This window comes from Hyperolius riggenbachi, chromosome 9, assembly GCF_040937935.1.
Source record: "Hyperolius riggenbachi isolate aHypRig1 chromosome 9, aHypRig1.pri, whole genome shotgun sequence".
Taxonomy (NCBI): Eukaryota; Metazoa; Chordata; class Amphibia; order Anura; family Hyperoliidae; genus Hyperolius; species Hyperolius riggenbachi.
The window spans coordinates 80,540,972-80,564,814 of NC_090654.1; the positions used below are offsets into that span (position 1 = coordinate 80,540,972).

General features: G+C 46.3%; 1 protein-coding gene across 2 annotated transcripts in view; it reads right to left on the reverse strand.

Annotated features, from left to right (window-relative positions):
• Positions 1 to 23,843, reverse strand: part of GRM7 (glutamate metabotropic receptor 7) — a 730,291-nt gene that overhangs the window by 308,527 nt on the left and 397,921 nt on the right. For both annotated transcript variants that reach the window (XM_068253109.1, XM_068253110.1), the window contains exon 6: positions 14,693 to 14,893. In XM_068253109.1, coding sequence (XP_068109210.1) covers positions 14,693 to 14,893 — 201 coding nt within the window. The remainder of the gene's footprint in view (positions 1 to 14,692; positions 14,894 to 23,843) is intronic.

Sequence of the window (23,843 nt, forward strand, 5' to 3'; positions counted from 1 at the left end):
ACCCTCCTGATGTTCGACCGCCTGCTAGAACAGGAGAAAGCCGTCACCCAGTATCTCTACAGCTACAGTAGAAAGGCATGCTCTGGGGAGATGGAGATGTTCCAGTTGAAGAACTGGACACTCATGCAAAATGCCTGCAGGCTCATGCGGCCATTTGAGGAGGTGACAAACATGGTGAGTCGCAGTGAAGGCGCCATCACATATGCCTTCTTCTTGGAGCGTGCCGAGTGTAGAGTGGTGGATCAAGCTGTGGATGAGCGTGAACAGGAACAGTTACAGGAGGAAGAGTTGTGGGATCAATTCTCATCAAAACTAGATATTTCCTCAACACCTGTGGCAGCACAGAGGGGGGAGGAGGAGGAGGAAGAGTCATGTGGGGAAGAGGAGTCAGATGATGAGGAAGGTGGTTTTTGTTTTTTTGAGGCGGAGGAGGCAGCAGAAGAACAACCACAGCAGGCATCGCAGAAGGCTTGTGCTGCTCAACGCTCCCGTGGTATTGTTCGTGGCTGGGGGGAGGAGGAGAACTTACCTGACATCACTGAGGTAGAGCAAGAGGAGTTGGATAGTACGTCTGAATCCAACTTTGTGCAGATGGTGTCGTTCATGCTGTCCAGCCTGTTGAGGGACCCCCGTATAAAAAAATCAAGGGGAATGAGCTGTACTGGGTGGCCACGCTACTAGACCTTCGGTATAGGCACAAAGTGGCAGACATGTTACCAACTCACCTGAAGGCAGAAACGATGCTGCACATGCAGAGCAAGCTGGCAACTATGCTTTACAGTGCATTTAAGGGTGATGTCACAGCACAACGGAATAAAGGTGTCACTGCCAGTAATTATCCCATGTCCACGCAGGCAAGGACAGGACGCTCTAGCGATCTCATGGTGATGTTGGACATGTGGACATTCTTTAGTCCAACGCCTCGCCTTAGCGCTTCCGGATCCTCCCTCTACCAATGCCTCGACCGGAAGGTAGCCGACTACCTGGCCTTAAGTGTGGATGTAGACACTGTGAGCAGCGATGAACCCTTGGACTACTGGGTGCGCAGGCTTGACGTATGGCCAGAGCTGTCCCAATTTGCCATCCAACTTCTGTCTTGCCCTGCCTCAAGCGTCCTGTCAGAAAGGGCCTTCAGCGCAGCTGGAGGCATTGTCACTGAGAAGAGAAGTCGCCTAAGTCACAAAAGTGTTCAGTACCTCACCTTTATCAAAATGAATGAGGCATGGATCCCCGAGGGTTACTGCCCACCTGAAGACTAGGTCAGTCCCCGCACACAGCATCTCTGCCTGCACGCTGTGTGACTGGCTGCCTGCCCCAAGACTAAGTCGGTCCCCACACAGCATCTCTGCCTGCAGGCCGTTTCACTGCCTTCTCCGCCACCACCAACAGGGTCCAGGACTCCAGGCGGATTCCTGAATTTTTAAGGCCGCTGCTAGGAGCGGACACTATAATGATTTTTCAGGTGCGTGTACATGCCTGCCTAATTTTTCTGGCTACACTGCAGCTGCAACAACAAAACAAAAGTCATGTACATGTGTCAATTCCCCTTCGTGATCGTTACCTTGCTGCGGTGAAGGGGCTTGCGTATCACAATGAAGCAATGACCGATGGCTATATGAGTGTGTTGGGGTTGGGGGCACACCTGACCCAAGAACATAGATAATAAGGTCATTGCTTCATTGTGGACAGACCAAATTCGATCAGCTGGACACTCAGTCCCTGCTGTTCTGTCATTCAGCTACCTCAGCCCGACCATATGGGCTTGAAAACCGCCATGGCCTGCACTCTGGCCATGGTGCGCACCAGTCCAGCACGGCCATTACTACACAAACAGCTGTTTGCGGTGCGTTACACAGTGAGTTTGGTCTGTCAGTGTGAAGAAGTACACTAATTACACTCCCTGATTGATGTACACACATGCAAGATGTTTTAAAGCACTTTAGGCCTCCAATTTAGCATGCAATGTGATTTTTGCCCTTAAACGCTGCTGTGCGTCAAATCCTGATTTTTCCCGGGGACTTTTGGCATGTATCCCACTTCGCCGTGCCCCTCTCCAGGTGTTAGACCCCTTGAAACATCTTTTCCATCACTTTTGTGGCCAGCATAAATGTTTTTAGTTTTCAAAGTTCACCTCCCCATTGAAGTCTATTGCGGTTCGCGAAAGTTCGCATGTTCGCGAACGTTTGAGGAAGTTCGCGAGCGCGGTTTGCAAACCGAAAATCGGAGGTTCGGGCCATCTCTATTCTTGGAATGCTTTGATCTCTCTCTCTAGCAGAAAATATACAAACTGGAAGTAGAAGCCCTCTGTTATTGTCTTACACTGCCTCCTAGTGACAAGTGGCCATAAAGACAAATTACAGCAGTATCAACTAGAAACAAGAAAATGTAACAAATACAGAAAAAAATGTGCTAAAATAAACTTGCCTGGGGCACTTGCAAGCTTCTAAATACATTGGCAGTTAAAGGGTTAAAACTGCCTCAATTTTACTTTTCCCCCTGGTGCATTTCACAAAACTGTCACCTTGCTCTAAACATTTCAGTGAAGTGAAACAGGACCTTTTTTTTCGCTCATCATAAGGGTGAAGCTGGGCTTTAAACCTTCTCCTCAGAGACTTAGAATCGGGTTTGCATATTAGATGTCATTTGCATATGAACAAAATTCCTCATAATGAAATCACAGTCCTCATTGTCATTGGTGGAGAGGTGGAAAAAAAAAAAACCTTCTCCCTTATTACCTCTAATGAAAACTACTCAGAACATCCAAACTCGGAATTATTCCAGCAAATCACACGTTATCAGGGGGAGTATTAACTGCAAATTCTTCTATCAGCCTGAGAAGACAAAACCCAGTTTCTGTCCTCAAAGAATCTGGAATTTATTATGTAGTATTCGCCGTAATGGAAAAGAAAGCGCAAAGAACGCGGCCTTTTAAACTACAAAAAGCTTTGGAAGCAAGAATATAAAAAGAAAACCTACTAAATTTGCTGCTAAATTGCCAAATAATTAGCGCTGCTTGTTTTCCGATGACATAGGGCATTAGCTGAGGGACACGGAGCCTTTTTTATCGCGTGTTAGCCGGAATAGCGCCGCCCGCCTTCTGGCACACAATGCCGGCCAAATTACCAAAATGAGCTCAATTATAGATGGCAGGAAATGGAGAGAATTATTAAAGAAATCGCTGGGTGGTTTTAAAAGGAGGCATTATAAGACTTCTGTGATCTACAGAGAATCCCGCGCGGCGGGGAGTTCGGAGGAACCGCGAGGGGAGCATTATTGATGAAAAGCGTCAGGCAAGTGACATTCGTAGTGGAGGCCTAATGTATAGAGCATTAATGTATAGCATGCTGAGCATAATATGGCAGTAGCGTATGGCGGAATACTGACCTACTTTCCTGCTCTTTGGCGCCTTGATGGGATAATGTGAGGTTGTTCTGCGCACGTCTCATAAACAATGCAGGCTTCAGTCAAGCCTCCGTGATGAGCAAAGAACTCAGGAATTTCTATGCTAATGATCCTCCAAATCGATCGGAGTGGGAAACAGCGAATCAAACGATCATTGTACTTTAATTGTCATATTTTTTATAATAATAATATTAAAAAAATTATTGGAAAAATATATTTCTACCCTTTTGTTTCTTAAAGGTCAACTGAAGTGAGAAGAATATGGAGGCTGCCATATTTATTTTCTTTTAAACAATACCAGTTGCCTGGCAGCCCTGCTGCTCTATTTGGATGTAGTGGTGTCTGAATAATACCAGAAACAAGCATGCAGCTAATCTTGTCAGATCTGACAATAATGTCATTAAAGTGGTATGAAACCCAGAATTTCTTCTTTGCTCTAAAAGATTATTTAAAGCATATTATAGTCTACCACCATTTTTTTTTTACTAGAACAGCATTCAATCATTTAAACACAGGCTCCCTGCAGGATAAGCTGGATGCATCTGAACTGGAGATAACATTATCTTGTATTTACTTAATTGTATCAAGTGAGGAATGTAAACATTCTCTGGCAATTCAGACAATCCAGAACACAGATACTCAGAAAGCATTTCTGAACACATTACAATATGAATACACCAGTTATGAATAAAATGCAATGTCAGCTCTCAGAGCAAAAAAATTGTACTATGGGAACTTGTAATTTCTAAATGAATAATAATTCTTATGCACAAAAGCAAATATGATAACTGTATGGGATATAAAAAGTAGGAAAACATTTTTTATTGAATATTATTTCAGAGTTTTATACAGCTTTAAAGCCTGATCTGCTGCATGCTTGTTTAGGGTCTATGGCTAACCGTATTAGAGGCAGAGGATCAGTAGGACAGCCAGCCAGGCAACTGGTATTGCTTGAATAAAATCTTAAGTGAAAATAAACGTATGATATAATGATTTGTATGTGTAGTACTGCTAAGAAATAACATTAGGTCATTTGAGGTCTTGCCTCAAAGCAGAGAGTCACACTGAAGTAGCTCTCCTGGCTGCTCTTAACAAACAGGTGGATCAGTGGCTGACCCCGAACCAGCTGGAGATCGGCAACGTGGTGTGTGACAACAGCAGCAATCTCATTTCCGCTTTGAATTTGGGAAAGCTGACACATGTACCCAGCATGGCACATGTGCTGAATCTAGTCATTCAAAGATTTGTGTTAAAGTACCCAGGCTTAGAGGACCTTATAAAGCAGGCCAGGAAGTTGTGTGGTCATTTCAGGCGGTCTAACACAGCGATGGCACGCTTTGCTGATATTCAGCAGAGAAACAAGTTGCCGGTGAGACGCCTGATTTGCGATAGCCCGACTCGCTGGAATTCAACTCTCCTGATGTTCTCTCGCATGCTAGAACAGGAGAAAGCTGTCACTAGTGTTGGGCGAACAGTGTTCGCCACTGTTCGGGTTCTGCAGAACATCACCCTGTTCGGGTGATGTTCGGGTTCGGCCGAACACCTGATGGTGTTCGGCCAAACTGTTCGGCCATATGGCCGAACTAAGAGCGCATGGCCGAACGTTACCCGAACGTTCGGCTAGCGCTGTGATTGGCCGAACGGGTCACGTGTAGTGTTGGGCGAACATCTAGATGTTCGGGTTCGGGCCGAACATGGCCGAACTCCGAACATAATGGAAGTCAATGGGGACCCGAACTTTCGTGCTTTGTAAAGCCTCCTTATATGCTACATACCCCAAATTTACAGGATATGTGCACCTTGGGAGTGGGTACAAGAGGAAAAAAAAATTAGCAAAAAGAGCTTATAGTTTTTGAGAAAATCGATTTTAAAGTTTCAAAGGGAAAACTGTCTTTTAAATGCGGGAAATGTCTGTTTTCTTTGCACAGGTAACATGCTTTTTGTCGGCATGCAGTCATAAATGTAATACATATAAGAGGTTCCAGGAAAAGGGACCGGTAACGCTAACCCAGCAGCAGCACACGTGATGGAACAGGAGGAGGGTGGCGCAGGAGGAGAAGGCCACGCTTTGAGACACAACAACCCAGGCCTTGCATGAGGACAAGAAGCGTGCGGATAGCAATTTGCATTTTGTCGCCATGCAGTCATAAATGTAATACAGATGAGAGGTTCAATAAACAGGGACCGGAAACGCTAACCCATCACAGATGTTCATTGTTCATGTTACTTGGTTGGGGTCCGGGAGTGTTGCGTAGTCGTTTCCAATCCAGGATTGATTCATTTTAATTTGAGTCAGACGGTCTGCATTTTCTGTGGAGAGGCGGATACGCCGCCGATCTGTGACGATGCCTCCGGCAGCACTAAAAACAGCGTTCCGACATAACGCTGGCTGCCGGGCAAGCCAGCACCTCTATTGCGTACATTGCCAGTTTGTGCCAGGTGTCTAGCTTCGATACCCAATAGTTGAAGGGTGCAGATGGATTGTTCAACACAGCTACGCCATCTGACATGTAGTCCTTGACCATCTTCTCCAGGCGATCGGTGTTGGAGGTGGATCTGCACGCTTGCTGTTCTGTGTGCTGCTGCATGGGTGTCAGAAAATTTTCCCACTCCAAGGACACTGCCGATACCATTCCCTTTTGGGCACTAGCTGCGGCTTGTGTTGTTTGCTGCCCTCCTGGTCATCCTGGGTTTGCGGAAGTCAGTCTGTCGGTGTACAACTGGCTAGAGGAGGGGGAGGATGTCAATCTCCTCTCTAAAGTCTCCACAAGGGCCTGCTGGTATTCTTCCATTTTGACCTGTCTGGCTCTTTCTTCAAGCAGTTTTGGAACATTGTGTTTGTACCGTGGATCCAGAAGGGTATAAACCCAGTAATTGGTGTTGTCCAGAATGCGCACAATGCGTGGGTCACGTTCAATGCAGTCCTAGGCCGAAGAGGTCATAGCCTAGGGTCACAAAACCTGTTTATTTGGGCAATTTCAATGGTGGCGAGTCTGACGTACATAAATCGCAGCAATGGCCGTTAGCAACGTCTGAATCTCACGAAATGTCTCATGCAGGTAGAAGACATATTGTTAGACTTGGGCTCCAAAGATGGGTTCCCTACATCTCTGCAAACCAGAGTTACAGGGCTCCAAATTTGGTAAAATCCCCCATAGGCTTTCATTGGGCCTCCTATTTACAGTTCCAAAATCTCACATCTTTTCAAAGGGCAATGGCTCAGCAGTACCAAATTTTCTAGCATTGTAGAGACCCTTAGGGGGAACATGACTGGTGAGTTTCGGGCCCCTAGGCCGAAGAGGTCATAGCCTAGGGTCACAAAAACCTGTTTATTTGGGCTATTTCAATGGTAGTAATGGTGGCGTACATAAATCTCAGCCATGGCCGTTAGCAACGTCTGAATCTCACGAAATGTCTCATGCAGGTAGAAGACATATTGTTAGACTTGGATTCCAAAGATGGGGTCCCTACATCTCTGCAAACCAGAGTTACAGGGGTCCAAAATTGGTAAAATTCCCCATAGGATTTCATTGGACCTCCTATTTACCGTTCCAAAATCTCACACCATTTCAAAGGGCAATGGCTCAGCAGTGGCAAAACTCACCAGTCATGATCCCCCTAAGGGTCCCTACAATGCTAGAAAATTTGGTACTGCTGAGCCATTGCCCTTTGAAAAGATGTGAGATTTTGGAAAGTGAAATAGGGAGGCAATGAAATCCTATGGGGGATTTTACCAATTTTGGACCCCTGTAACTCTGGTTTGCAGAGATGTAGGGACCCCATCTTTGGAATCCAAGTCTAACAATATGTCTTCTACCTGCATGAGACATTTCGTGAGATTCAGACGTTGCTAACAGCCAGGGCCGGATTTGTACTTTTTACCGCCCTAGGCCAGCAATCAACAAACCGCCCCCCTCCCCTCACCACCACCACGTGTGTACACGGAAACACAATATTATATCACCGATTGTGGGCTCCACTGAGGACAGTCAGTAACATGCCTGTAAAGTGCTGCAGAAGATGCCACTGCTATATAAATACATAATAATAATTTGATAGGACATTAAACTGACAGGGATTAGATTGTGAGCTCCTCTGAGTACAGTCAGTGACATGACTATGTACTCTGTAAAGTGCTGCAGAAGATGTCAGTGCTATATAAATACATAATAATAATAATATGGTAGGGCATTAGACTATGACTATGGTAGGATTAGATTGCAAGCTCCTCTGAGGACAGTCAGTGAGATGACTATGTACTCTAATGTGCTGCAGAAGATGCCAGTGCTACATAAATACATAATAATAATAATAATAATAATATGGTAGGACATTACACTATGACTATGGTAGGATTAGATTGTGAGCTCCTCTGAGGGCAGTCAGTGACATGACTATGTACTCTGTAATGTGCTGCAGAATATGTCAGTGCTATATAAATACATAATAATAATATGGTAGTACATTAGACTATGACTATGGTAGGATTAGATTGTGAGCTCCTCTGAGGGCAGTCAGTAACATGACTATGTACTCTGTAATGTGCTGCAGAAGATGTCAGTGCTATATAAATACATAATAATAATATGGTAGGACATTAGACTGACTATGGTAGGATTAGAGTGTGAGCTCCTCTGAGGACAGTCAGGGACATGACTATGTACTCTGTAATGTGCTGCAGAAGATGTCAGTGCCATATAAATACATAATAATAATATGGTAGGACATTACACTAGGACTATGGTAGGATTAGATTATGAGCTCCTCTGAGGACAGTCAGTGACATGACTATGTACTCTGTACATTGCTGCAGAAGAGGGCTGTGCTATATAAATACATAGTAATAATATGGTAGGACATTAGACTATGGCTATTGTAGAATTAGAGTGTGAGCTCCTCTGAGGACAGTCAGTGACATGACTATGTACTCTGTAATGTGCTGCAGAAGATGTCTGTGCTATATAAATACATAATAATAATATGGTAGGACATTAGACTAGGACTATGGTAGGATTAGAGTGTGAGCTCCTCTGAGGACAGTCAGTGACATGACTATGTACTCTGTAATGTGCTGCAGAAGATGTCTGTGCTATATAAATACTAATAATATGGTAGGACATTAGACTAGGACTATGGTAGGATTACAGTGTGATCCCCTCTGAGGACAGTCAGTGACATGGCTATGTACTCTGTAATGTGCTGCAGAAGATGTCAGTGCTATATAAATACATAATAATAATATGGTAGGACATTAGACTATGACTATGGTAGAATTAGAGTGTGAGCTCCTCTGAGGACAGTCAGTGACATGACTATGTACTCTGTAATGTGCTGCAGGAGATGTCAGTGCTATATAAATACATAATAATAATATGGTAGGACATTAGACTATGACTATGGTAGAATTAGAGTGTGAGCTCCTCTGAGGACAGTCAGTGACATGACTATGTACTCTGTAATGTGCTGCAGAAGATGTCAGTGCTATATAAATACATTGTGGGGGGAGGGGAGTGGGGGGAGGGGAGAGGGGGGAGAGGAGGGGGGGAAGAGAGAGAGAGAAAGTGGAGGAAATGATAGATGGCATATGATGAGGGATTAAGACAGACAGGGAACAAGATAAGGAAGAGGGTAGGAAAAAGGACAGAAATAGACCTCAGGATGAGAGAACAAGAGTGGGGGAATGAGATCGGAGGAAAAGAGTGGAGGAGGGAAGGAGACGTTAGTTACGCATGTGGAGAGTTACTGGGAATGGGTAATAAATCAGGCAAGCTAAGACAAAACATTCAGCAGCATCTGGAAGTCAGCTTATCTATACAGCTACTGGACTCCTGAAAGGAGGACTTCTGACACATACACCATGTCAACAATGACGCTGGGCAGCACCTGGAACTGCAGAGTTGAGCGGCAGTAGGGACAGTGTATAATGTGGGCTAATTAAAACAAAGGCAGCCAGGACCAGGCTTCCCCTTGGGTGATCCCGACGCCAGTGCCACCCCCTTCTCCCATTCCTGTACCTTCTTCACTGTCTCCGGAGTCCTGTCCACGAGCTTCCCCATCACATCCTGCAACCAAACCAGAAATCCCGCCTGCAGTCACTCACCACCAATCAGTTCCAGCACCAGCCATCCACCAATCTCTGCCCAGCTTTGGCACTTCCTCATGCTGCCTCCTCAGCAGTGATTGGCTGAGACTGAATATGGGGGCGGAGGGCAGAGGGATTACCAGTGACTGACAGCGGGCAGAGCTGCAACGATGTGGCTGCTGCTCCTGTCACAAAAGTAAATCTGTCCCTGTTTTATGCTGCCAGCGCCGCTTCTGCACACACAGACATAGTACTGTGTGCAGTGCAAAGCGGGGGAACTTTGGGGGCGGCTGCGAACATTGCCGTTATTGTGGGGCTGGCATGGACAGCTGTTAGGACACTGCCTGCTTGTTAACCCGCCCCTCCCTAAGCTCCGCCCTAGTCCCAAGCCTCTGTGGCCTGCCCACAAATCCGGCCCTGCTAACAGCCATGGCTGAGATTTATGTACGCCACCATCACTACCATTGAAATAGCCCAAATAAACAGGTTTTTGTGACCCTAGGCTATGACCTCTTCGGCCTAGGGGCCCGAAACTCACCAGTCATGTTCCCCCTAAGGGTCCCTACAATGCTAGAAAATTTGGTACTGCTGAGCCATTGCCCTTTGAAAAGATGTGAGATTTTGGAAAGTGAAATAGGGAGGCAATGAAATCCTATGGGGGATTTTACCAATTTTGGACCCCTGTAACTCTGGTTTGCAGAGATGTAGGGACCCCATCTTTGGAATCCAAGTCTAACAATATGTCTTCTACCTGCATGAGACATTTCGTGAGATTCAGACTTTGCTAACGGCCATTGCTGCGATTTATGTACGTCACCATCACTACCATTGAAATAGCCCAAATAAACAGGTTTTTGTGACCCTAGGCTATGACCTCTTTGGCCTAGGGGCCCGAAACTCACCAGTCATGTTCCCCCTAAGGGTCCCTACAATGCTAGAAAATTTGCCACTGCTGAGTAATTGCCCTTTGAAAAGATGTGAGATTTTGGAACTGTAAATAGGAGGCCCAATGAAAGCCTATGGGGGATTTTACCAAATTTGGAGCCCTGTAACTCTGGTTTGCAGAGATGTAGGGAACCCATCTTTGGAGCCCAAGTCTAACAATATGTCTTCTACCTGCATGAGACATTTCGTGAGATTCAGACGTTGCTAACGGCCATTGCTGCGATTTATGTACGTCAGACTCGCCACCATTGACATTGCCCAAATAAACAGGTTTTGTGACCCTAGGCTATGACCTCTTCGGCCTAGGACTGCATTGAACGCGACCCACGCATTGTGCGCATTCTGGACAACACCAATTACTGGGTTTATACCCTTCTGGATCCACGGTACAAACACAATGTTCCAAAACTGCTTGAAGAAAGAGCCAGACAGGTCAAAATGGAAGAATGCCAGCAGGCCCTTGTGGAGACTTTAGAGAGGAGATTGACATCCTCCCCCTCCTCTAGCCAGTTGTACGCCGACAGACTGACTTCCGCAAACCCAGGACGACCAGGAGGGCAGCAAACAACACAAGCCGCAGCTAGTGCCCAAAAGGGAATGGTATCGGCAGTGTCCTTGGAGTGGGAAAATTTTCTGACACCCATGCAGCAGCACACAGAACAGCAAGCGTGCAGATCCACCTCCAACACCGATCGCCTGGAGAAGATGGTCAAGGACTACATGTCAGATGGCGTAGCTGTGTTGAACAATCCATCTGCACCCTTCAACTATTGGGTATCGAAGCTAGACACCTGGCACAAACTGGCAATGTACGCAATAGAGGTGCTGGCTTGCCCGGCAGCCAGCGTTATGTCGGAACGCTGTTTCAGTGCTGCCGGAGGCATCGTCACAGATCAGCGGCGTATCCGCCTCTCCACAGAAAATGCAGACCGTCTGACTCAAATTAAAATGAATCAATCCTGGATTGGAAACGACTACGCAACACTCCCGGACCCCAACCAAGTAACATGAACAATGAACATCTGTGATGGGTTAGCGTTTCCGGTCCCTGTTTATTGAACCTCTCATCTGTATTACATTTATGACTGCATGGCGACAAAATGCAAATTGCTATCCGCACGCTTCTTGTCCTCATGCAAGGCCTGGGTTGTTGTGTCTCAAAGCGTGGCCTTCTCCTCCTGCGCCACCCTCCTCCTGTTCCATCACGTGTGCTGCTGCTGGGTTAGCGTTACCGGTCCCTTTTCCTGGAACCTCTTATATGTATTACATTTATGACTGCATGCCGACAAAAAGCATGTTACCTGTGCAAAGAAAACAGACATTTCCCGTATTTAAAAGACAGTTTTCCCTTTGAAACTTTAAAATCGATTTTCTCAAAAACTATAAGCTCTTTTTGCTAAAAAATTTTTTCCTCTTGTACCCACTCCCAAGGTGCACATACCCTGTAAATTTGGGGTATGTAGCATGTAAGGAGGCTTTACAAAGCACAAAAGTTCGGGTCCCCATTTACTTCCATTATGTTCGGAGTTCGGGTCGAACACCCGAACATCGCGGCCATGTTCGGCCCGAACCCGAACATCTAGATGTTCGCCCAACACTAGCTGTCACCCAGTACCTCTACAACTACAGTAGAAGGACACAGTCTGGGGAGATGGGGATGTTCTGGCTCAACAACTGGACACTCATGCAAAATGCATGCAGGCTCATGCGGCCGTTTGAGGAGGTGACCAACCTGGTGAGTCGCAGTGAAGGCACCATCAGTGACTTGATCCTGTACGCTTACTTCCTGGAGCGTGCCATGTGTAGAGGGGTGGATCAAGCTGTGGAGGAGCGTGAACAGGAACAGTTACGGGAGGAAACATTGTGGGATCAATTCTCATCAGAACCAGATGTTTCCTCAACACCTGCGGCAGCACAGAGGGAGGAGGAGGAGGAAGAGTCGTGTGGGGAAGAGAAGTCAGACTCGGATGATGAGGAAGGTGTTTCTTTGCAGGAGGAGGAGGAGGTGGCAGCACAAGAACAACCGCAGCAGGTGTCGCAGGGGGCTTGTGCTGCTCAACGTTTCCGTGGTATTGTTCGTGAATGGGGGGAGGAGGAGGAGGACTTACCTGACGTCACTGAGGAAGAGCAAAAGGAGATGGATAGTATGTCTGGATCCAACTTTGTGCAGATGATGTCTTTCATGCTGTCCAGCCTGTTGGGAATGACAATTACTGCGTGGCCACGCTACTAGACCCTCGGTATAGGCACAAAGTGCCGGACATGTTACCAACTCACCTGAAGGCAGAAAGGATGCTGCACTTGCAGAACAAGCTGGCGACTATGCTTTACAATGTGTTTAATGGTGATGTCACAGCCCAACGCAATAAAGGTACCACTGCCAGTAATCCTTCTCCCATGTCCACGCAGGCAAGGACAGGACGCTCCAGCGATCTCATGGTGATGCTAGACATGCAGACATTCTTTAGTCCAACACCTCGCCTTAGCCCTTTCCGGATCCACCCTCCACCAACGCCTCGCCCGGCAGGTAGCCGACTACCTGGTCTTAAGTGTGGATCTAGACACTGTGAGCAGCGATGAACCCTTGGACTACTGGGTGCGCAGGCTTGACCTGTGGCCAGAGCTGTCCCAATTTGCCATTCTTCTGTCTTGCCCTGCCTCAAGCGTCCTGTCAGAAAGGACCTTCAGCGCAGCTGGAGGCATTGTCACTGAGAAGAGAGGTCGCCTAAGTCACAAAAGTGTTCAGTACCTCACCTTTATCAAAATGAATGAGGCATGGATCCCGGGGGGCTACTCTCTGCCCCAAGACTAAGTCAGTCCCACACACAGCATCTCTGCCTGCACGCCGTGTGACTGCCTGCCCCAAGACTAAGTCGCTCCCCACACAGCATCTCTGCACGCAGGCCACTTGACTGCCTTCTCCGCCACCACCAACAGGGTCAAGGACTCCAGGCGAATTCCTGAATTTTTGCTAGCAGCGGCCGCTATAATAATTTTTCTGGTGCGTGTACATGCCTGCCTAATTTTTCTGGCTGCACTGCAGCTGCAACAACAAAACAAAAGGCATGTACATGTGCCAATTCCCCTTTGTGATCATTACTTTGCCGCGGTGAAGGGGCTTGCGTATCACAATGAATGGGGGGGGGGGAACACCCATGATAATAAGGTCGTTGCTTCATTGTTGACAGACCAAATTTGATCAGCTGGACAGTCACTGTTGTTCTATCATTGAGCTACCACAGCCCGGCGACCATATGGGCTTGAAAACCGTCAGAGCCTGCACTCTCGCCATGGTGCGCACCAGTCCAGCACGGCCGTCACTACACAAACAGCTGTTTGCGGTGCATTACACAGTGAGTTTGGTGTGTCAGTATGAAGCAGTACTCAAATTACACTCCCTGATTGATGTATACACATGCAAGATGTTTTAAAGCACTGTAGGCCTGCAATTTAGGATTTAATGTGATTTCTGCCCTTAAAATGCGCCTTTGCGTCACATCCAGATTAACAGCACCACCGGTGCTGGGCGGATCGCTCAGTAACAGCCTTATCAGTCCACCGACAGACTGTACACACGCTGTACAGTCTGCTGATAATCAGAGGTGCCGACGGACCTGTCGTTGGCTTCAGTATGACGTGTGTACGAGCCTATAGACCCTGAACAAGCATGCAGCAGATCAGGTGTTTCTGACATTATTGTCAGATCTGACAGATTAGCTGCATGCTTGTTTCTGGTGTTATTCAGACTCTACTGCAGCCAAATAGATCAGCAGGGCTGCCAGGGAACTGGTATTGTTTAAAAGGAAATAAACATGACAGCCTCCATAGTCTTCTCACTTCAGTTGTCCTTTAAATGAACACCACTCGGCTCAGTGACTGCCTTTAAATGCCAATGACTGTACTAAGAAATAGACCGACATATAAAGTACTGGAGCTCTTTGAGAACAGCTCCCACAGGGCAGGAAAAGAAAGGTCAATGGTAATAATCGCAATTTCGCAAATATTCTTGACTTTTCTAAATAGACTAACCAAGCCAATATGCTTAAGAATTCTTTCATTCTTGAATCGCTTTTCATCTATTCCTCTGCTTGTTTGATGAGCAGACCACATGCTCCTGTCTCTGAACAAATCTGGCCATTGTTGGAAGCAGCCAACTACAGTGTTTTGTTAGGTTACATTTTATTACGGCTTAAAAGGTACAGTATACTTGATATTATTAGTATTTGGACTACCTTTGCTATTTTAGATGCAAGTAGCTCTTACCATTGAAGCTGACATTTCGGATGTATTTCAGAAGTTTCTTCCCCACTGGAGGGTCCACGGCTGAGCAGAGTCCAGAAGTCCCCGGGCAGAGGTCCTTGATCAGGTTGTGCAGCGCATGGGCCATAGCGTACACTGCATCCACCACAAACTGGACTCGGCTGTCTTGTTCATACATAGAGTCTAGTCCAATGCGTTCCTGGCCTGCAGAATGTAAGCAGAGAATTTAGCTGACTATGATTTTCCAGCTTACTTACTGAGGGTAAACAATGCTCCTAATTTTCCCTCAAAAACTGTTGGGTCCCTTTAGCCATCCCATAATTTGAATGTGCTGTATAATAACTAACCTGTGTAATGGATTGCAGAGACACCGCCGCGCGGTCTGACAGTAAGGCGGCTGTTTCCGCGTTCAGACCGGCGGTTTCTCCGCAGCAGCATGCGTCTGGTTTGTCTGAACCTAGTAGTGCACACAGATGGAGAGCTACGCGCGCGCTGCAAGACAGGCTCTTTATGCCAATAGGAGAGGGGTCAGCTGATTGGAACGATCAGCTGATCCCGGCATGGCAGGGGATTGGCTGAAGGGAACTGGGCGGCGCTGAGAAGCGCTTTGCTATATATACTCCTTGCCTGTCAGTTGCTAGTCGTCTGGCGTTGCGAATGCTTATGTGTTATATTACTCAGACCTTAGTCAGATCTTTCAGTGTGGTTGAACCAGGAGGACCTGGGAATCCACACTTAGCCAGATTACTGTGTTACTATTGTGTTATACTTCAGGCTAGTTTCAGGGTGTTGAGACCACGGACCTCTCACCCAAGACTAGGGATACTGTGTTACTATTGTGTTATACTTCAGACTAGTTCCAGGGTGTTAAGACCACGGACCTCACACCCAAGACTAGGGATACTGTGTTATTATTGTGTTATACTTCAGACTAGTTCCAGGGTGTTGAGACCACGGACCTCACACCCAAGACTAGGGATACTGCGTTATACTTCAGACTAGTTCCAGGGTGTTGAGACCACGGACCTCACACCCAAGACTAGGCCTTGTTTGATATCTGTTATTACTTATTGCTTTCCTGACTCTCCTTCTGCTTTCTGATTCGGTACCTACGCATATCTGATTACCTGTTGCCAACTTTGCCTGTTCCTGGTTACCGAATCAGCCTTCTATCTCTGTACCTTATCTGCTCGTGTGTTGCCGACCCGATCTGGCCGACCCTTCTGGCTGTCACCCGCCCCCTGGGTGTTCAGTCCATTTGCAGGGACCCCCTGTCTCTCAGAGGGACCTCTCTGCAAACCAGTCAGGGACTCATCCTCTAGGAGTCCTTTGACTGCAGTAGAGTCTGACTCTTCTGGTTAGAGTCATCTGCTCCTCAGGTGATTCTACTCATTACTGTTGCACCAAACACTTACACGTTTTCAGGTGTCCAGAGGTTAGTTATACTTGTATTATTGGTGATTCTACAGATCATTAATAATCAGGTATAAATCTGTATTCTTGGTGATACTGCAGATCACCAATAATCAGATTCTCTCTGTGTGCTGACACCGATCGTTACAACCTGTTATTCTGCATCCACAGATTTTCATCTTCTCTCATTGGAGTTATTTATTTATTGTCTTCAAAAATGAAGTTTATCCATCTTGACATAATGGGTGTGATGATCCGCTCAGCTGGCTGCACAGGCAGACAGCTGTTTGACCATTTCTCTAGTCTGTGGGCTGCAGGTCTCTGGAAGAGAGACCTGTTTTTCCATTGCAAGTTTCTGGTCTGTTCTGCTGCTGAGGAATTTGCAAACATTCGTTATGCAAATGCTTTCTGCTCCCAGAATGCTTGGCTGGTCATTCCTTCAGGGTTTGTAGTAAACACTCCTTGAGTGTCAGCCATGCTACTTCTTGTTAAAGTTATCTTAGAGTAATTCTTAGGACTGCACTAGGCAGTTTCCCTAGTGCAGTTAGGATTGCATATCTGTTTGTTTGTCTGTTACGATTATCCTGTCCCAGCGGTGGTTGACAGGAAATCGTTCTGTTTGTCTGGGGTGCTAACCTGGGCTGCGGTAGTTACTGGTAGCCTGTTCTGATCTGTCTTGTCTGGATCGCAGTAGCCTCTAGCGGTAGTGGCTGTGGATCCTTCTGATCTAGTTTCTGGAGTGTAAGCTGGAGCTGCGGTCGCTTCTGGCTACCTCGTCTAATCTGTCTTGCCTGGATCGCAATAGCCTCTAGCGTTAGTGGCTATGGATCCTTCTGATCTAGTTTCTGGAGTGTAAGCTGGAGCTGCGGTTGCTTCCGGCTACCTCATCTGATCTGTCTCGTTTAGATCGCACTAGCCGCTAGCGTTAGCGGCTGTGGATCTTTCTGATCTGTGTTCCTGCTTGGATCACACTTGCTCTGGCGGAAGAGCGGTGGATCCTTTCTGCCTAGTTCCTGTTTCTCGTTTGTCTGTCTTGTCTGATACAGGCGCTTGCTGTAGGCTCGGTGAGGTAACCGTTAAGCAAGCGTTCACGTTCTTTGTTTCGTGTTTGTCTGTCGGTGGTTAGTTAGACGTGCTTGTCTCTGTTGTGCTTAACACGCGGAGACCGCATTATAAACGCGTTCGCTGTTGCGAATGAGTGCGGTGTTTGCGTTTAGTTAGCATTTGTTATTTTCTTTATCATTCTCATTGTATTATTTGCTGTGCCTTTGCTCCTCTTGTGTTCCGTTATAGTCTGTCTTGTGTCACTTCTGGCGATCGCGTTCCTACTTTTGTTTCTGCTGATGTGTGTTCACCGTTGCAGGGTCGCGACTAGATTGGTGAACACACATTCGTCCTGTCCCTGTGCTCTTTCTCTTTATGGGCTGTTCAGCCCCGCATTGTCTTGATCTGTACAATCCCCATCTGGCATCTGTGGCCGTGCAGCGATTGTACTCGTCTGCACTCCGAGTCCACAGCGCCATCTGCCGGTGGGAATTGCCCTCTGCTGGTGCATAGCACCTAGCCTGGGTTCACCAATTATACGCTTGTGGAAGGTTTTCGCTGTGTCAGTGCGCATCTCGTGCGCTGACCACGAAAACGATTCCGCAAACGTTACAATGGGACTTTTTTGATTAATTATTGTGTTCTGGTTTTCAATTTGTCTCTATTAAAAGGAACCTGAGGTGTGAGACCTATGGATAGGGATGGCCCAGCCTTGGAGAACTCATGGAGAAGCATGTGATCAGTTTGATCAGCTGATAGATTTGTAAGGCTCTGATTTGCTGGTCATGATCATGTGTTAAACCAGGAAGTCATCACAGCCAATCAAAGGCTTACTAATCTATTAGCTGAACAAACTGATCATGAACTTCTCCATGAGTTCTCCAAGGCTGGGCCATCTCTACCTATGAAAGCTGCCATGTGTATTTCCTTTGAAACAATACCAGTTGGCTGGCTGTCCTGCTGATCTATCTGGTTAGTAGGGTCTGAATCACACCTGAAACAAGCATGCAGCTAATCTTGTCAGATCTGCCATAGTCATCTGATCTGCATATGCTTGTTCAGGGTCTGTGGCCGAGGATCAGCACAGAAGGATAGCCAGGCAAGTAGTATTGTTTGAAAGGGAAATACACATGTCAGCCTCGATAACCACTGTCACCTCGGTTTCACTTTAAAGAGAGGCCGAGGTGGGCTCATAAAAAAAAAAAAGCCTAGCCTACCTGATCCAGGGGGCTGAGCGGATCAGGTAGCCGCCAAAACCACCATTCACTTTCGTGACCTCTGGGTCACGACACTGGAAAGAGAGATTTTCTCTCACAGCGTGCATGGAGGTGGGGGAGTGACAGGGGGCGTGGCCATGGAGAGAAAGCTGCCCAATGGTAGCTCTGGAAACCCTAGAGGAATGGGCATTTTGAGCAGGGAATCCCTCTCCCACATGTTAACCTTGAGATAGCGACAAATATCGTTGCTAATTTCGGGGGTTATAGCGCGGCGGGGGGGAGAAGGGGGGCAGAGAGCGGCGGTGTGGGGACACAGAGGCATAAGACTCTTGGACACAGAGGCATGTCATGGGAAAGAGAACTTGCCTCTGTGTCCCATCTGCGCCCCCCCCCCCGAACCACCTCGGGTTCCTTCTAATTATTATTATAATTAATAATAATTTACATAGCCCCAACATCTTCCGTGGCGCTGTACAACAGCATACAGGGTGTAACAATACAAAATAAGTAATACAACAGTAAATACAAGACAAGAGTGGATTACAGCTGATGCAGTGAACAAATTAAAGGACAACTGTAGCAAGAGGGCTATGGTGGCTGCCATATTTATTTTCCTTTAAGCAATACCAGTTGCCTGACTATCCTGCTCATCCTGCTCATCCATTTCCTCTAATACTTTTAGGCATAGCCCCTGAACAAGCATGCAGCAGATCAGGTGTTTCTGACGTTATTGTCAGATCGGACAAGATTAGCTGCATGCTTGTTTCTGGTGTTATTCAAACACTACTGTAACCAAATACATCAGCAGTTATGTGGTATAACAACAGAGGTGCCAAGTAGAGTAAAGTTAGTTAAAATTGTTAAAAAGTGGGAAGTGGGTGGACTCACCTCCCTTCTGAAAAAAATGGCCAGACAACGGGCAGGTTACTTCAAGTTTAAAGTAACATTTATTATGAGCTCCAAAAGTGCAACGCGTTTCACAGGTAACAGTCCCACTTCTTCAGGCAAACAATTTTTGGAGGGAGCTGGGCTGCCAGGCAACTGGTATTGTTTAAAAGGAAATATGGAAGACTCCATATTCTTCTCACTGCAGTTATCCTTTAACTATATTTCTACACAGGGGTGGGAGGTACAGTATGTACACACATTACACAGCGTTGTGAGACAAAAGGGGAAAAGAGCCCTGGCCAAAAGGCTTTTCTAAGCATCCAATAAACAAAAAAGTGCTAAAACTCAAATGAGAATAGTCATCCCAAGTCAGGCTCGGGACAGAGAGCCGCAGCACAGGGTAGTAATCCCGTGCCTGGGTGAGTTATATGCAGGAGCTGCTGCAGAACCCTCTGAGGTGTGTTTTTCTTCTTGTTTTTAGGGTCAAAAAGCTTGTGATATGTTTTTAATGCCTTTTAGACCTTGAATCTGGAAATAATGATAACGCCAGGGAGGTTAATCAGGAACAGCTAATTGTGATTCTTTTGTTTGGAAAGTGCCGAAAATGTGTTTTATAGATTAGGTGAGAAATAGATAAGGAGAGACCAGTCATGAGATAAGTTTTGTGAATCAATCTCATAGTCATATTTATTACATAAGCCTCTAAGGAGACATTCACTGTGACCCCTTTTACACTTGCATTACAAGTGTGCATTGCATTAACCTGTTTTACCCCAGGGCAACGCAACGTCAATACAAGGCAATGGAACCTCGTTGAGTCGTGTTGCGCCGGTAGTGCTCATCCCGCTGCAATTCCGACACACAGCCCGCAGTACTATGTCCTAGCCTATTCTCACACAAAACCCTTCCTTTTAGTGCCTAACACTAACTTCAACCCCCCTTAGGCCTAACTTTTAACTCCACCCAAACGTCTAACCCTTAATACCCACACACACACCTGGCCCTTAAGATTCCCCCACCCCATCCCCCCACACCTAACCCTTAAGACCTTTTCTCAGTCTCATCCTTATTGGGCGCCATCGGCGCACAACTTTCTCCTCAATGCTGATATTGGCATTGAGGGGAAATTTGGAGCCCCGATAAAGCCCTGCACCCACTGCCTCTAATGTAATTTTTCCGCTATAAGGACAATGTTTGCACATGCTGTTAATTTTGGGCACTGAGCCCAAATTCAGCAGTATGCACCAGCATTCTCTTTATAGCGGATAAATTAGTTTAGCTGCATACCGTGCCCAAATCTCTTTGCGCTTTAATTGCCATAACCGACAGTATCATGTAAGTATGCCTCAATTCCAGTGCAAATTCACATTCCATCCTGTTAATGCACTGTTACATGCAGTCCGTAACTACGTTGGAACCTGAGCACAGCAATCAATATGATAGCCCCATAGGACTATCATTGCATTATGTGTTTGTCCGATGCAAGCCAACGCAATGGTCTTAGTTTGAAGGGCCCTATAAGAACTATACCATTTTCTACACTTTCCAAGACTGAAATGATTTTTTTTTAGTAAGTTGGGCTTTAACTTGCATGATTAAATCCTTCTCCCCAAACTTTTCTGTACATAGAGTTGTAGATCTTATGGTTACACAGCGCTGGACGTCTGGCAAGAGGCTGCAGTCCCACCCAGAGGTACTGTGAAATCCCCACTCAATCAATCAACTGTAATGGTAACAGCAGCATCTCATTGTTCCCTTATCCAATATTCCACCATTCCCGCCTTCATCTATATCACTCTTTCTTTTCACAAAATCTCAGCTGTCTCTATTCCAGGGAGAAAGTGCTAAAATGTCCTTCACGGAGAGAAACTAAACCATGAAAATCCCACGAAAATGTCTTTCCTCTCCTCTCAAATTATTCATTACCATCTGTAGGGTGCTCCTACTGTATGAAAAGACAGCAATATGGCTGCACATGGCACATCTGTCTATGAAAGGAAGGTGGAGATGGTGCATGTCTGCTCAGTTCCACATGAAAGAAGTCTCAGAAACAATGCAGGTGGCACTCAGACAGAACATAAACAGCTGGATTATGTTTAGTACAATTATTCTCGGCAATCCCCATTTCTGTCTCTAGGTGGCAAGTGGCAGTGTTGAGTTATTCAAATGTAGCTTTATTGACAATACAACAAACATTGCAGGGTGGGAAGTAGATAACAAAATGTGATCAGGAAGTCTGTTTTACTCTTTCACAATAGCAAAGCAAGCCATATACATGATGATTATGGCCCAACTCGATCTGCCAAACTGATCTATTCCTATTCAATTGGTTTTCAATCATATAGTGATCAATTATGACACTTCACAGCAAACTTAAGCCTTGTTCACACACTAGATTTAATTAAGAATCTAGTGTCTGTATAGTGGCTCCTGTGCCCCCTATGAGCATCCTCAAGTGATTCACCTGGTAGAATGACTCAACCGAACACGCCCTTCCACTCTGTGATGCTACTTGTGCGCCACTTTGTCGGCCCTCTTCCTCTCTGCATAGCAACAGAACGTGTCGCTAGCCCGAAGGTTAGCAATGCATCTGTACAGCCTCTGCCTCGCACTGCCGCCCGAGGGATCAAGCCCCGATTACTGCCGAGTGACTGCTCTTGTATGTGCGTAAGAGGCTTCAGTTTTGATATATCTCAGTAGAAGTCTACTGATCTTCAATCAAGCCACAAGTATTGTAGTGCTCCACGCAGTCAAGGTCATCAGGATGTACAGGTTCCTGTCTGTGAGTGTGTTGCTGCTGAGCTTGAAGAAATCAGAAATATGATGTGTTTCTCCAACCCTCCAGTTATGTGTAAGATCACTATGCTACTCTGTGGTTTCTGATCCTCTCCTCTGTTCCTTGGATTGGCAAATTCTTTTTTATTTTATTTTAACAAAGGCCCAGTCAGGGTAAAGTTTCTCCGAAGTGTTTGTTTTCTCTTCACATCTGTGCTGGAAGTTTTCTTCTCAGCCCAGTGGTGCCCCCCGCCTTGAAATGTACCTTACAGCCCAAGAAGCCTGTTTTGCTTTGTTTGTCTTCTCGTGCTATCTTGATATTTTCATTTACTGAGTTTGAGGCCCATTTGCAATCTACTTGTTCTCCTTAGTTTTCTCTAAGTTAATATTTTCACAGCAAGTCAATAAAATGCATTTCAAGCCCCCAGCAAGCAAGAAACATATAAGTATATTCTTTTTACTACTTTGGTACTTTTTTTTTGTTTGTGAAATGCTGAAAAATTATTTGAAAGAAAAGATGAAATATAATCCCCCGAGAAGAAAACTTAGGAGAAAAAGTGAATTGCATATGGACCTATGTGTTCAATGAATGAATGTACTTTGCCTGTTTGGATTTTGACCTGTGTGTTCTTCCCATGCCTGAACCAGAGATTAGGTATTATGTATTCCATTGAATGTATCCACAGCTCTCCTCCATATCCAGACTAGTAACCCACAACATAGACACGTTCCTGTCTGTAGAATGATGCTTGTTAACCTCTTCCTGAAGGTGAGGGGAAGCCCCAGATGCACATAAATACTGTACAGGGCGAATCCAGATGGTAGAGTAACACTGCTTCTCAATATCCATAAAAGGATTATAACATTATAAAGGACATTTAGAAGACATGAACGACTTAAAGTGGATCCGAGATGAACTTTTACTCATTGCATAATTGTGTTCCTTTCCTATTGTTTATAGGGCATTCCTCAAGCCAAATACTTTTGAGTTTTTGTTTTAATACTCTAATTCCCTATAAACTAAAGAAGCCACACCCACAGGTTTTCAGAGAGCCAAGGCACTTTCAGATAGTAACAAGGGCTCATGGGAGCTCAGTCTGGGCAGGAGGAGGAGGAGTTGTTACTAGCCAGAGATTTCAGAGGCAGAGGGGAGGAGGGAGGAGGAGGGGGGATTCGTTTTTTTTGCTCAAGATCAACATGGCTGCTGTCATTGTATCAAAGGAATAATCTAAACTTAACCACTTGCTGACCGCGCACTCATAACGCGCGTCAGCAAAGTGGTAGCTGCAGGACCAGCGACGCAGATCTGCGTCGCCGGCTGCAGGCTAATTAATCAGGAAACAGCCGCTCGCGCGAGCGGCTGCTTCCTGTCAATTCACGGCGGGGGGCTCCGTCGTTCGCGGCTCGCAGGCTAAATGTAAACACAAGCGGAAATAATCCGCTTTGTTTACATTTGTACAACGCTGCTAACAGTAGCAGCGTTGTACTAGATCAGCGATCCCCGGCCAATCAGCAGCCGGGGATCGCAGTCACATGACAGGCAGGAGCCTGTTAGAGGCTGCACAAGACAGATCCATTCCTGTGCAGCCTCCGATCTCCGGGGAAGGGAGGGAGGAGAGGGAGAAGGGGAATCCAGCGGTGGAGGGGGCTTTGAGGTGCCCCCCCCCACCAGCCACACGCAGGCAAAAGCGATCAGACCCCCCCAGCACATCATCCCCCTAGTGGGGAAAAAAGGGGGGCGATCCGGTCGCTCTGCCTGGTATAGGATCTGTGCTGGGGGCTGTAGAACCCACCCAGCACAGATCAGCAAAATCAGC